Source organism: Protobothrops mucrosquamatus, unplaced genomic scaffold (assembly GCF_001527695.2).
Source record: "Protobothrops mucrosquamatus isolate PMUCROS unplaced genomic scaffold, P.Mucros_1.0 scaffold408, whole genome shotgun sequence".
Lineage (NCBI taxonomy): Eukaryota > Metazoa > Chordata > Lepidosauria > Squamata > Viperidae > Protobothrops > Protobothrops mucrosquamatus.
This window is the reverse complement of record NW_015386738.1, coordinates 1,083,061-1,098,622: the sequence shown is the minus strand read 5'-3', so window position 1 is coordinate 1,098,622 and position 15,562 is coordinate 1,083,061. Positions and strand designations below refer to the sequence as shown.

The 15,562-nt window shown below is 41.6% G+C and overlaps 1 protein-coding gene across 1 annotated transcript in view; it reads left to right on the top strand.

Annotated features, from left to right (window-relative positions):
- The first annotated feature begins 560 nt into the window (after positions 1 to 560).
- Positions 561 to 15,562, top strand: part of SPATA48 (spermatogenesis associated 48) — a 147,569-nt gene continuing 132,567 nt past the window's right edge. Inside the window, exon 1 of the mRNA XM_029284180.1 lies at positions 561 to 1,062. Coding sequence (XP_029140013.1) covers positions 561 to 1,062 — 502 coding nt within the window. The remainder of the gene's footprint in view (positions 1,063 to 15,562) is intronic.

The window sequence follows — 15,562 nt, the reverse complement described above, 5'->3', positions numbered from 1 at the left end:
ATTGGTTTCTTATGATTTATCAATTGTTGTTTGTAACTTATAAGTAATGATTGTAACTATGATTATGATCTATGGCCTATTACTTTCTGTTTATTTGCACACTGTGTGCTTATACACTGGAGACCAATTCCTTGTGTGTCTGATCACACTTGGTCAATAAAGCTATTCTATTCTATTCTATTCTATTCTATTCTATTCTATTCTATCCAAATATAGGTGTAGAATAGACAAATACTGTGATAATAAAAACCATTTGTGTGAAAGTGAAACGTTTCTTCACTTACAGAGCAAAAGAGCATTACATATACTTATTGTACATTATGTGTTCATGTTCCACTGTCACTAAGCAACTGAGAATCTTTGTATATATGAAGCTTCATTCCTTTGATGGTTTGCCATTGCCTTTATTTATTTCAGCTATAGAAAGAAGCACTACATTTTTTAAAAAAAAAATAGATTTGCAGTTGAGCCTATGATTTCTAATTTTAATGAAAGTTATTAAATCTTATCAAAACTTCACAGTTTTAATGAAAATTATTAAATCAAGTTAAAAATTAACCATGGATTCTCAAGTCACTGCAAGACATTTTCATCCTTATTCATGCTTAACTCCAATTGATTCACTTCACAAGATGCATCTAAACCAGCACAAAGATCTGTTGAAGAAAATGTATATGCCTTTTGTACGGGGACCTGAAGACAGGCATTTCTTTGCCAGTTTCCAAGAGAAAGACAGTAATACTTTTCTTAAATCCAATCCTTTCCTTCCTCCTGAAGATAAGAACTACCTTCTAGCACCGCATCGGAATGATGTGCCAATAATCAACCCTTGTTCAGGATCTGTGAGCCCAGGTGGTAAAGTTGAACAACAAATCTTAGATAACAAAGCTTATGAATCCCTGCAAGATGGAAAAGATACACATTCTTCAAAGCAGGAACCTGTATTTTACAGAAGAGTCCAAACTGCTGATAGGAGATCCTTATTCTTGAAAGAAATAAATCAGGACCAATGGTGGAATGCTAGAGCAGTAGCTGATATTTCTGTCAGATCAAGACTTGGAGGTAAATATCATTGCCATTATAATTGCCACTGTCAGTATTTGTGTGTGATTGATTTTTTTTCTGTTCTATTATATCAATTCTCAGAACTGCCTAGATAGGTCCCAGCAGTTTTCTTGACACAGTGCTTCAAAAGTGGTTTTGCATTTGTCTCCTTCCTAGCGCTGAGAGAAAGTAACTGCTCCAAGGTCACCAGCTGCCTCTGTGCCCAAGACAGGACAGCAACTCACAATCTCCCAGTTTCTAGCCTATTCTCCCACAATATTGTTTGGTTTAATGAAAAACAGCAAGCTGAGATTGCAATCAGGAACTGAAAAAACATGTAGTTCAATCAATTGTTCTATGTGAGAATCCAAATTAAAGTATGCATTTCAAAATCAGACTTTGCTTGAATTGATCTAGCAAAGGGAATCCATAATCTATCCTGTAGGTAATATTCATAAGCTTCATTTACAAAATCTTACAATTTTCCCCCTTAACATTTAACTTTTCAATCAATCAATTTATTACAGCCAAAGGCCACACATAAATTAAACATCCAAATAAAACAAAACTAAACAGAACCATCACAAGTGGACATAGCAATACATCACAATCAATGATGCAATCAATGGGCGACCAAGGTCTGCCTAGTTTTACAGACAGTATATCAAAAACAAGCTAGCTTCAGAAAAACTGAATCATACTGACCTGACAATAAAAATACATTGAGTATAGTCTAAAACTGGATAAAACACATAATAAAATCAATTATAAAAGATTATTAAAAAGATCTAAAATGATTATTTATGTTTCTGGCAAATCCCCAATGCTGCTGCAGAGAATCTAGCCATCTGTGCCATGATCACTGCCTGCTCATCCATAAGCAGCCATTGGAGATAAATACTTTCCGAATGACCTGGATACCTATCAATTATGGGGAGGATATGGTTTTTCCGAATGGCTCTGTAGAAGGAACATTGAAGAAGTATGTGTCCAATGGTCTCCACCTCTCCTGAGCCACAGGAGCAGAGTCTTTCAGACAGTGGTGTCTTTTTATACTTGCTGTACAGGACGGCTGATGGAAACGTATGGCACCGTGCAAGCGAGAATGCTTTCTGGTGATTTACTAACTCCAATTGACTAAGATACCTGGCAGATGTAACCACGTATCTAATAGAACCTGGAGCCAGAAACAGGGGAGCTATACCTAAGTCCGCTTGCCTCTCGATGTCCTCTACCCTTTGACACATGGTTTGTTTTGCTTGGTCGTAGTCCAATTTGAGTATTGAGGCTGGGGAGAAGCCTAGTTTGGCAAGGTTGGACTCGACTGCCTTGATCCATGAAGAGGAAAAATTATCTTGTAGAATTAATGGAGCAAGGCCTTGCAGAAAGCAATTAAGCCTTAGCCAGATGTTTAAGGAAGCTATACAGCTTTGACTTTTATCAATCCTGTCTCCAGGCGCAGAAGTGCATTTGGGACACAGCGCGGCATCTGGAGAATTGTTCTGATAAATTTGGATTGGACTCTTTCCAGTGGTGTAAAACATGAAGCTGAAGGTCTGAGCAAGGTCCCGTAGAGAAGCTGTGCTAGCGACTTGGCCAGAAAGAGCTTAATTGCTGCTGGAACATAGTGTCCTCCCTTTGTGAGGAAAAAATTAAGAATGGCACTCGCTGATCGTTGGCCAGAGGCAGCCATGTATTCTCCATGAGCTTTTTGTGAACCAGTGGCATGGATGACCACCCCTAGGTACTTAAAGGTGGTTACCTGCTCTATTTTGTGGCTATTTAAATACCATGAGTACTGTTTTGGCCTTTTTGCAAAAGCCATAACCTTTGTTTTCTCATAATTTATGTCCAGTTTATTATATTTGCAATACTGGACAAGGGCTTGCAAAGCTGTTTTAAGGCCAACTGGAGTCTGGAGAGAATCACAGCATCATCTGCATAGAGTAGCAGAGCAATGCTTCGATCACCTATTTTTGGGAGGTGGTAATTTGGATTATTTAACCATTTTACCATATCATTTATGTAAAAATTGAAGAGAAAGGGGGCCAAAATGCACCCCCTGTTTAACCCCCTTTTGAGTTTCAACTGACCTCAAGAGAGACTCTTGCATATTACACCTCACCTTGAGGGATGTTTTGGTATGTAAGGCATATAACAGATGGAGGGTCTGTGATCAATTGTGGCAGCTTCCGACTTCTCCTATAGCTTTGTCCTTGTAACCGTGTCAAAAGCTGCCTTAAGATCTATAAAGGCAGTGTATAATGATACAGGCCTATCTGATGCATATTTTTCAATCAAACGATGAAGAACTAAGCACTGATCGATGGTGCCTCTCCCCTCTCTAAACCCAGCTTGTTCTTCAGCAATCAGGTTCTCAAGGTCCAGCCACTCCTTTAATTTATCTTGAATGTGTTTGGCATAGAGCAGTGATGGCGAACCTATGGCATGTGTACCAGAGGCGGCACTCAGAGCCCTCTCTGTGGGCACGCATGCCATGCCCCAGAGATGGCAACCATCCCTCTTCAACCAGCTGCCTGCTAACTCGTTGAGGTCCCACGTGGTCGGATGCATCGCAGCACAGCTGGTTTCCCTCCCCACTGTCCCATCCCTCCTGGCCTCACATGCTCTCATTTTCCCAGGCACGACCCACTGCATCACCTCCTCAGCTGTCGGCTGGCCTTCCAGCTCAGATGCGGCTTCTCTGAATTGATGGTGGCAGGCTGCAGAGCCCCAGAGTGTGCCGATTGAGGGGCCGGCAGGCTATGGCTGCTGACGGACACTGTCGGCCCCATGCGCTTGCTGGCCTCTGTGTGCGGGGGCTGATGGTGTCAGGCAGCAGCCGCCCCGGCCCCTGCCTCACCTTGCCCTGTGACAATGGCACCCCCACCCTGCCTCACCTCACTCTGCAAAATGAGCCTCCTGCCCACCGCCCCACCTGCCAGAGACCCCCTGGATCTCCCCCAACCCAGCCCGGCCCCCACAGGCATCCCTGCCCATAAGCAACATCAAGGTGACCACGCCCACCTTGGCCACACCCACCCAGTCTGCCATGACCACCACAGCCACACCCACCCAGTGGGCCATGCCCACCTGGCACCCGGCGATAAATAAGTAGGTTTTGGGTTGCAGTTTGGGCACTCGGTCTCTAAAAGGTTCGCCATCACTGGCATAGAGTTTGCTGATTATATTTAGCAGACTTATTGGTCTGTAGTTGGCAGAGTTGCCTCTCTTTCCCTTTTTATAAATTGGGACAATTGCCAAGCCTCAATCCTCTGGGACATGGCTGGTGGAGTCAATATAGGTGAATAGCGCTGCCAGGACGGGTATCCACCACTCCATATTATTCTTTAGTAATTCGGCCGAAATGAAGTCAGCTCCTGGAGCCTTCCCGATCCTGAGTTGGCCAATGAGGGATTTGATTTCAGACTCTGAAACTGGAGGCTATTCTGGTAAATCCTTCATTATAGACCTTGTACTCTTGCTGGAGGGGTCTTCATACATTCTCCGAAAATGGAGTTCCCAGTTATAAGAGATATATGACAGTCTAATGGGGTATAGATTCTTTCAGAGTGGCAAAACTATTAGACGCCAAAATAAGGAAGAGTTCTTTTGCTTTGCTGCCACAATGAGCTGCTCCCAGGAAGACCTTGTGTCTTGTCTCTTCTTGAATGCAATCAATTGCTTGAATTGTTTTTTAAGTGTAAGTAGCTGTTTAAGAATTGCTTTATTACCACACCCAGTCTCGCTTTTGTACTCCTTGTATGCCGAGTTAAGGGCTTGCTTGGCTTCTATGCAATCCTTATCAAACCATAGTTTGGAGGTGGTACAGGACCTCTTAACTGAGAAATTTCGGTCATTTGTTAATAATGGTTGTAGCTCATAAACCAAACTTTTATATAGTTTTAATAAATCTTGAGTCGGATTGGCTGATATAAAGGCTGCGTGGATTTTTTGAAAATTATCCTCTGTTAGGGCTCTCCTTACCTTCTGATCAAGTTGTTGGGTCCATTTGACCTGACATCTTGTTAGGCCCGGTGTAGAGATTGCAGGGATAAAATGGTCCTTGGAGGGAATCTGCCTGATAAAGGGCTTCATGTATATACACAGAGGAAGATGATCACTTTCTAGGTAAGGCAGGACTTCAAAATTTTCTATATAATGTATTAAGTCCATAGATGTTAAGATGTAGTCAGTGGTGCTAGTTTTGGACCCTGCCATGAATGTAAACTCGCCAGGATAGTCACCAGGCCATGAACCGTTAGATATGAAGAAGTTAAATTTATTTGCCAACTTGGCAAGACAGAGGCCAGCATAGTTAGCTCTAATGTTTTTAGAGAGTCGTGTGAGGGGGGTGTTGGTTTGTATAGGGACCTCCGATGGTGGGTATTGATGATGTTTCATGAATAATGTATAATCATCTCGTCCCAATCTGGCATTAAAGTCTCCCCCTAGTAGGACCCTGGCATTTGGGTGTTCCATGAGTTGTTTATTAATGTAGTGTTCCAACTCCAGCCATACAGCAGCGGTTTCAGCTTTTCTTGGTGAAGTAGGGAGATAAACATTAATTATCAAGAACAGGACTGAGTCCCACTTGAGGAGAAGAGCTATAGCTGAATGGTTTAAAGGAGTAATAAGTGTGGACTCTGCTCTCAGGTTGGTAGAAATAAATATACCCAGCCCTCCTTTCAGTCTCCCTGGGTCTCTGCCTGTCCTTGCTTCCAGCTTATATGAATAAAAGCCATTAAGCAGGAGATCATCAGTAGTCCAAGTTTCTTGCACCAATATAATATCCTTACCTTTCAGAGGATCAGAGTGATTAAGGCCTCTGAAATGACACCACCCGGCTACATTCCATGACATGATGTTTAAGTGTTTTTCTTGCACTGGCCTTCATAACTGTTGGAGGACAGTTATGACAATTGTCATTTGATGCATTAGATTGAGTAGTTATTGTCAAAGCTTCTTCTAAATCATCCAGTCTCTGTATAATTAGCTTGCTCAGGTTCTGGCAATATATCGTTAAAGTCTATCAACATTTCTTCTGGCACCCCTTAGCAGAATCAGTGACTGTGGGTAACTCTGTTTGTGGATCACTTCTCTGTTTTCTCAAGGTTGATTCAGCTGCCCATGTTTCAAACTTATCAGTATGAGGTCTGTTGCCGCTTGGATTTAAAGCAATAGTTGCCTCATGGAGAGACTGAATTAGGAGTGGGCGCAGGTTCCCTGAGCGGAAAACATGTATTGGAAATATTGAAAAAGTGCTCAGAAAGTGCTTCATTCTAAGAAGCATTGAGGGAATTATGGACTGCTTGAAGGATAGCAAAATCCGCATAGATTACCTTTTTGCAGGCAGCCACTCTGCATGTAATAAATCAATCTGCGTGTACTCTTGCAGCGGAGCAGCTGCCTAACAGCTTTTCTATCACTCCAATGTCCTCAATTCCTTCTGTTATTATAGATTTGCAAGGTAACCTGGTTGGTCTGTAAACTGAGGTTATAATGATCACCTCTAGAACTATCTGATTGAGTGTTGGTTTCTTTGTGGATATTCTTTCCTCTCTCGCTTATAGAAGGGAGAGAGGGGCCTATTCTAGTTTCCATTTCTGCATTAGCCATCCGATGTCTATCATTATGTGTTCTCCTGGTTCCTTCTGCAATGTTTGACTGCTGATAAACTTTGCAAAAGACTCTTTCAAGCAGTCAACCTTATTTGTAACAATTGATAAAAGTTCGTAGATTGTATTTATGGTTTGAGCTGTGAGCAAACATTGTCTGGAAAGGAGATCTGTTTCATTTTCTGTTGCTTCAGTGGCTTGGAAGAACTCTGTGCTGCCGAGTGAATATGCTGTCTCTTTCTCCTTTTCTCCATTCTTAGTAATCCTGGCTTGTAGAGTTGTTAAAATGTAGGTAAAACAATAATAGCCTCTCCAGTATATATCCTTTATAAAAAGTCTTTGACTATTATAAAAAGTCAAACAAGGGTTAAAACAGATTTAAAAATAGGTTAAAATGGGTTAAAAATGGGTAGGTTAAAAATGCAGTGTTAAAAGGGGTTAAAAAGTTAAAATAAAAATAAAATAAAAGAAAGCTTTTACTTTTGGAGGAGCTCTTTACAGCCTTTGCTGCCTGTCCACCATCTTCAACATTTAACTGAAATCAGCCTTTCTGTTATATCCAGGGTTGAAAAAGAATAGACACTGTACTCTCTTTTTATTACATTCTTTCAAATATAGTAGAGTTTTATCATATCTATTTATACACTACTAAAATTCTTATTGTCATGATATTTAACTGGGTGAAATATATAATTGCCCAACAATTTTTAAACCAGACTATTTTTGAACCAAAGCACCTCAAATGGTCTAACTTACAGAATGCATCCAAAATTTAGGAGCCATGATTCCCAAGGGAATGAAATTTGGAGAATTTTGGTTGCTTCAGTGCTACTGGCTGCTACTGCACTGCTAGGCTGCTGCTGCAGTCATATGATCTTCATTCTTGATATTCTGTGGCAGTTTTTTGGCCAATCTTGCAATCCCTTACTCTTTCCCAGCCAGCAGCAATGACATATTTGCCTAATGGGATGAGATGGGTTAGGAAGGAAAGGGAAACACCCTTCCCAGCTTACTCCAACCCTCCCCACTCCCCATGTGCCATTCCTGAATAACTTGGTAATTTACAACCCCTATGCATTCTTCCTGATCTGTGCCACTCACCTGCATGCCCTACCTGATCTGCATAGCATCTCTTGCACACCTCCAAGCACCCTTCCCAACCTATGCTGCCCTCCCCCACGGGAATTCCCACTGACCTGCTTAGCATTTTTGGCACACACCCATGCACCCTTCTAACTCATTTGGCACCTTTCTCACAGTCTCATGTATTGTTCCTTATCTGTACCCCTCTGCACCCCCTTAATCCCTTCTTCACAACAGCCACTTACCTGTTTACTGGCCTTGAACTTGCAAATTCCTGCTGGCTTTTCCACCGACTTTCTCCCTGTAAGCTTCCTACAACATAAATAGGGAAGCCAGCAGAAATTCTGGGGAGGGAGGGAAAGAAACAAGGAAGATAATGATAGTGTCAAGGTTCCGGCTAAGGATTCCGATGAAGCAAATACACTAGAGCCATTCTGATCTCTAATGTGAAACTTTATTGGATACAGCATACTGGCACTAAAGAATGGAAAACTAGCTCTGCAATATGGTGGGAAAAAGATAATTAAAAAAGTAAAACTTTCCCTCTCCTCTCTGACAGGTCAGATCACATTGTCCAATTAATCCCCAAGCAATTGTTATGAAAAGAATGTTTCTGTTTGCCACAACATTCCTCTGGTGGCCTTGGTTCCTATCAAATAAAATCCACCTGAGTATTCCAAACCTTCCCCTCTCCCCTCGCAACTCTAGGCAAGCTAGAAGCAGCATGGCAGTTCTAACGCAAGCAGTCTTCCTAGCTTGACAAAAGGGTCAATGAGGAGGGAGGGAGGTTTCTGATGCTCCCTGCCAGCTTCCCACAAGGAAACTCAATGAAGAAACCAACAAGAAATCAGAAGTTGCCCCCACTGCTTTTTTTGCCACTCATGGTCAATGACCCCATGAATAATCTTTCTTCACAAAATTGCATTATATCCACATTTATCTAATCTCTTGATCATACTCATGTATTTGAGAATGCATGTGCGTTTTATTTCATAAAGTTCTTTGTATTTATTGCTGCCAAATTTTATTCAGATAATTTCTACAATCTATCAAAAGCAATCTTTTATTGGATTTTTTTTGCCTCTTGGTGCGGGGGTTAGCAAACCACAGCCCATAGGCCATAGGCCAATTCTATGCTGCTGTCAGAATCCAAATATATTCCATCTCTAGTTATCAACTATGAAAACCCGCATTTCTGCCTGCTCTGGATTCTGTCATACGATGAAGGGAAGGGGGTGAACAAAGGGGCTTTATGGCCCTCACTTCCTTCAGCCTACTTCAAAGGGACCGGATGTGGATATCACCAAATGGACTAACAATAACAATGAGGGTCATTAGCTTTCATGTAATCCTTTTGGAAGTCTCCTCCCGGCAATGAGGAAAAGGGGGTGAGAATGTAATGCCTGGGATTGTTGCTGGGAGAAGGGGGTGACGGGGGTGTGGCTAATGGGGGATCCCTTAAAACCTTGAGTCCTGTCTAGAACGCCTGCATCCAGCTTTTTCTTAATAAAGATGCCTGTTGGAAGAAATATTCCAGGAGTTCTGTCTTCTTAAGATGCAAAGTGGGGTGGGTCCTTACAGCTGCCATCTCTTTTTGTGCAGCCCATGAGTTAAGATTGGATGGTTCCACAGCAGATCACCAGGAACAAGCCTCTGCAATTCTTCCAAAGTGAGGGCTGAATCTAGAAGTGGATCCAAGGCAACTTGGGCTCTTGTGGACTTTCTGTGACCTCCTTGCTAGCAGTCTGGCTCTGTTCAATGACTATCACACTTCTTGACTTACACTCTGCTAGTCATGCCCATGAAGACAGAACAGGGTCAGAATCTGGCCCTTTACAGAGAACATTTCCCAACCCCTATGCTAGGGCATTTGTTATTCATTTCTTTTTCTTTTTCTAAAATATATTTTATTAGATTTTATAAGGGTAAAGGGGAAGTAGGGTCAATAGGGGTATGACAAGGGATAACAAACAAAAAAGGTTAGACCAGGGGAAGGGATGGGTACAATAGTGGGGTTGTCCCCCACAATAAATCAACACTTCAACAAGTAAACCCGTCCGGGTATACATATTCAATCATACTAATTAATATAAAATTGTGATACTTAATATAATATTACCAATATATTACTACTTAACTATAATAACTTTAACACATTAATATATTACTTATTAGTTATAATTACTTATTGTTAGAATCACAAATAAAAAGAAAAATAAAAACTTCATAGTAATAAACGTGAAATTTAAATACAAAATTTATATAATACTAAACAGATATAAAGATCAAATTAACTATAATCACATAGCTAAAATTTGATAAATGGGTAAAATTCCTCTAAGTAGATGTCCATACTTAATAACTTATCAATTATTTCTAATCATCACTAGTAATAAAGATATTATTAATCTAACAAAATAGAACTTAGTTAGAAATCTATCATTTATTCTATTCAATTTTAAAATTCCATTCAAATTTAAACTCAATTCATGTTCTGATGTATTTCTAACCATCGATAAAACTTTTCCCAAGTTTTAAAATAAATTGAGTCTTCTTTCTCCTTCATTTCCAAAGTTAATCTGTCCATTTCTGCACAATCTAAAATTTTCGAGATTATATCCTGGTCAGATGATAAATTTTCATTTTTCCAAAATTGGGCAAATACTATTCTTGCAGCAGTTATATGTAGTATTAAATAGTCATTCTCTTTACCATAGCTAGATCTTACTATTCCTAACAAAAACAATTCCAGTTTAACTTCTATCCGTACTTTCGTCATCTTTTCCAGCCATCTATGAATCTTAAGCCAGTATTTCTTTGCGATAGGGCATATCCACCAGGCATGGTAATAAGTGCCTGAGTTTTGTTTATATTTCCAGCAAGTATTCGATACATTTTTAAACATTTTTGCTAATCGAACTGGTGTCATATGCCATCTATAAAACATCTTATATAGATTTTCTTTATATGTTGCTGCTTTAGTAAGTTAATATTTTTATCCCAAAGTTTCTGCCAGTCTTCTAAGTCTATAGAGTATCCAAAATTCTTTGCCCATATTATCATTGTTTCTTTTACTTGTTCTTCTTCCATCTTCCAGCTTAACAGACATTTATAAAGTTTCTTAATCAAGTTCTCATCTGTTTTCAAAAGTATTTTATCATGTGGAATCTGCTCTTTGTAAAATCCCATTGATTTTATATCTTTTTCATATCTTATTTGAATTTGCAAATAAGACCACCATGTTAACTCAATACCTTGTTGTTGAAGAGTTTGCCTGTCTTTAAGTTTTCTATCTTTATCCAAAATATCTTTATAAGTAACAAGTTTATCATAGTTAATCATGTTCGGATAAGCAAATGCTTCCATTGTTGAAAGCCACTCAGGTATTTTCATGTACATTTTGTGTCTAATTCTCTCCCATTCTGAAAGCAATACGTTTCTTATGGCATGATTTTGAAAGTATTTGTGTGCTTTAGTTTTCCCATACCATAAAAAGGCGTGCCAACCTAGTTGGAGGTCATATCCCTTTAAGTAGAGAAGTCGTTTATTTCTCAGCGTAATCCATTCTTTCAGCCAAAGTAAAATAGCTGCTTGATAATAAAGTCTCCAGTCCAGAAGTCCAAAGCCCCCTCTGTCTTTGGAATCTTGTAAAAGTTTACATTTAATTTTTGCTTTCTTTCTTTGCCATATAAATCTTAGTATTATTGCGTTCAGATCGTCAAAAAATTTCTTGCTCAATTTCACAGGGACTGTTTGAAAAAGAAAAATTAACTTTGGTAGAATGCTCATCTTAACTGTCGCTATTCTTCCTAGCAGTGATAACTGAACATTTTCCCACTTTTCCAAGTCTACTTTTATTTGTTTTATTAATCTCTCATAGTTGTCCTCTTTTAATGTTGTATATTTTACAGTTAGATAGGTATTTAACTTTTTTGGCTATTTGAAGATTTGTCTTTTTGGCAAGTTGAGTTTTCTGTTTATCAGTTAATTTTTTTGTTAAAACTTTGGTCTTTTCCCTATTTATTTTCAATCCAGCCACATCTCCAAATTCCTCAATTTTCTGCAAAAGTTTAGGGGCTGTTTCCAGTGGCTCCTCTAAAATAAAGACCAAATCATCCACAAAAGCCTGTAGTTTATATTTCTGATCTTTAATCTTTAAACCTTTAATTTCCTTATCTTGTCTATTATTTCTAGCCAATACCTCCAATATAAGAATAAACAACAAGGGAGATAGTGGACATCCCTGTCTCGTGCCTTTTTTGATATCAAATCCATCTGTATAATCTCCATTTAAGAGTATTCTTGCTGTTTGTTTCTTATAAATTGCTTGAATTGCTTTAATAAAGTTCTCACCAAAATCCATTTCCTGTAACTGTTGAAACATGAATTACCAATTTAAATTATCAAAAGCTTTTTGTGCATCTAGGAATACAAGTGCCATCTGATTCCCTGGATAATTTTCATAGTATTCCAAAGCATTTAAAATAATCCTTAAGTTGTTCTTTATCTGTCTTCTAGGGAGAAAGCCATTTTGATCTGGATGAATGAATTCAGTTAGAACATTTTTCATTCTTTCTGCCATTATTGCCGCAAAGATTTTGTAATCCACATTTAATAACATTATTGGTCTATAATTTTTAATTTGTGTAAGGTCAGTATCTTCCTTGGGTATCAGAGTAATATTGGCTTCCATCCATGAGTTCGGTATTTTTGTCTGTATAAAAAATTCATTACACAAATCTTTCAAAATTAGAGTTACAGTATCTTGTAAGGTTACATAAAATTCTGTGGGTAATCCATCCGGCCCCGGTGTTTTGTCTTTCTTTTGTCTTTTTATTGCCTCTGTAATTTCCATCATTAATATCAATGATGTTATTCATTTCTTCATATTTGTATCACCTGCAGATTTGATAAACATTCTTTCATTTCTTAGCTATGCCACTAATAAAAATATAAAAAGTACAAGGTCCGGATTTTAAACTTTTGGCACACCTCTCAATGTGCCAGTTTGGTCAGGAGAAGTTAATAAGTTGATGTTTTTGAGCCAGCTGTCTATCTATTTATCTGTTATGCCAGAGGTCCCCAACCTTTTGAGCACCAGGGACCTGTTCCGTGGAGAGAGGTTTTTCTGTGAACTAGAGGGGGCATGGTTCCATTTACTGCCTGCATCCCATGGATGGGGCTTTGCTTGTTTGCATGGATTGGTTTCTGGCATGCTGCGGCCCTGTGCCGGTCCACAGACTGGGTGCCAGGGCCCCCTGTGTTATACCATCCAGCCGACACTTAACTGCCTTGCTAATAAGTAGAGTATAGAGCCGTGGTGGTGAACCTATGGCACGTGTGCCACAGGTGACATGCAGAACCTCTTTGTGGGCATGCACGCCGTCACCCTAATCCTAGGCCTCCACCGCCATGTGCAAAAAAAGGTTCAATCAATCAACTTCAACTTATTGTTGGAATTGCTTGATTGAGCTTTATTTTCAGTCCCACACAGTGGCAGAGGAAGTGACGCGTTGGAGCGGGAAAAAAGGTGCCATGTGGGGGTGAGGGGAGTGGCGGGAGCAGGATGCTCCATGCGAGGGGTGGGGCAGGATCTGTTGCTTCCCTCCCCCTGCCAGACACCTGCTGAAGCCGTACAGGGTAAGGTGGCCACCCCTGCCCCGCCCAGATGCCCTTGCCTCCACCAAGTGTTTTTTTTACTAACCTGCCTTTCAGCTGCATTCCATTTCTCCATTCGCTTCTCAGCCTTCGCCATGAGTTTGTGGGACAAAAAAAAAGTTCCATGAGACTTTCTAACTTCTCGCGAGATGCACAAAGCAGGTGGAGGGGAGGCTGAACAGATTACGGGTGCCATTCCTCACCTTCTCCGTGTTGCCGCCGCTTTGGCCAAAGTGACCCAGTTGCTGCCACCACCCCGCCCAGCTCTGTGCTGCCCTGCTGCTGCACTACTCTGGCCCTGGGCAGTGCGTCTGCCCTGTGTGGCTATCCCACTTGCGCCTGCAATCGGCCTCTGCACCGCACCCGGTACCCTGCACTCCTGCCTGGCTCCACTCTGGCCCTGGGTAGCGCCTCTGCTCTGCGCGGCTGCTCTGCTCGCACCCACTCTGAGCCCTTGATCAGCCTCTGCACTGCTGCTGCTGCAGAAGTCACACAACAGGGGTATGTATCTGGGCAGCTCAGGCAAGAAGAAGGTGGACTTCATAGGGCTGGACCCGAGCGCCCCCGAGTCCTCCCATGACGGGGTCCTGCTGATTGCTGGCTCCGAGGGTAGTGGCAGCAAATGCAGCTCAATCCTCAGCAAGCCCTGTTTGCTGCCTCCTGCCCAATGCCACTGCCATGAGGCCGCGGAACAAGCCAGGTGGGGCTAAGAAACCTGGTTGGAGCAGTGGGAGAAGGGCACTCTGTGAGGGTTGGGTCGGGGAGGCGAGAGTAGTGTGCTCTGTGTTGCGATGAATTTAAAACAAATTAAATCCACTAATTGGGTTGCAAAGAAAATGAAATTTATTGCTTACAAAGGATAAGCCCAATGGCACTTTGCAAAGCACAGTGGAGCCGAGTTGGAACCTCACGCAGGAAGTTTTCAAACAATGGACCACACGCGAGCCACATTGAGCAGTCATTTTTATACACCGTATTGTGATGCCCCATTGCCCTTCCCCTTTGTTCCCATTGGAGAGGCCCGCAGAGGTCACAATCTATCAGAAGCGCCTAACTGTAATACATTATTTCTGTCCTTGTCTGCTCAGGTTACCTCAACATCCGACATATTACCATATATGGGCATGTTGTTCCGGCAGAAATTCACAGTTTATTCTTTGGTTTTGGTGCATTCATCCTGTTTATTTTTAAAACATCCTTTTCCCTTAAGCTGTTCCCTCATCTACGAGGGTTGGGTCATGGCGGGTGGTGGTGGGTGGGCAACTTTCTGATTAAGCGTCAGCTTCAGAGGCGCACAGGTCATGTTTTCAGGGGGAAGAGTGGGGGTTTTGTGGGGTTGTTACTTTAAAATGGGGAACACCAGTCTTAGTTATTGTTAGCAGGAGAGGCTTTGCTCTGACGTGCGATAAGATGGTTTGTTCGAGGAGGTCGTCGTATTCCATTCAGCCATGAGTTGGCTTTTCCATGATACATATAACTCTTATTGTGTTTTTAAAAGTGGTTTAAATGTCCGGGGGAAAAACGCAGTGTGAAGCATCCCACCGCCAGTCACTACTTTCCCCCCAATGGAGTGCTCCATTGCCGCCGCTGCCACCCCGATCCAACCCTCGCAGAGTGCCTGTCAACGCTGTTGGAAATGTGAGACTGCCTATAGGGCCTAACCCCCCTCTTGAGTCAACGGACGTTGCAGGGCACTTTAGGCCACCCAATGAGCGAGCGCACATGGCCACCTCACCGACCCCGCACGAACCAGTCATCCCCAATGAATACCGGGACCTGGCGGAGGTTTTTAGTGAAAAAGAATGTGATGTCCTACCCCCTCACAGACCCAATGACTGCTCCATTGAACTGGTGCCAGGAGCCAAGCTCCCACGACCGAGAATGTATGCTATGTCCCCCCTCGAAATGGAGGAGATGCAGTGATACGTGAACAAAAACCTAACGAGAGGGTTCATTGAATGGGCCAAATCTACCGTGGGAGCCCCTGTGTTGTTCAAAGAAAAAAAAGATGGATCTCTTCGTCTCTGCGTGGACTATAAGGGTCTCAATGCTGTAAGTGTGGAGAACAAATACCCACTCCCCCTCCTTAAGGACTTATTAACCCATCTGGCTAAGGGGAGTGTCTTCACTAAATTAGACCTGAGAGAGGCATATTACCG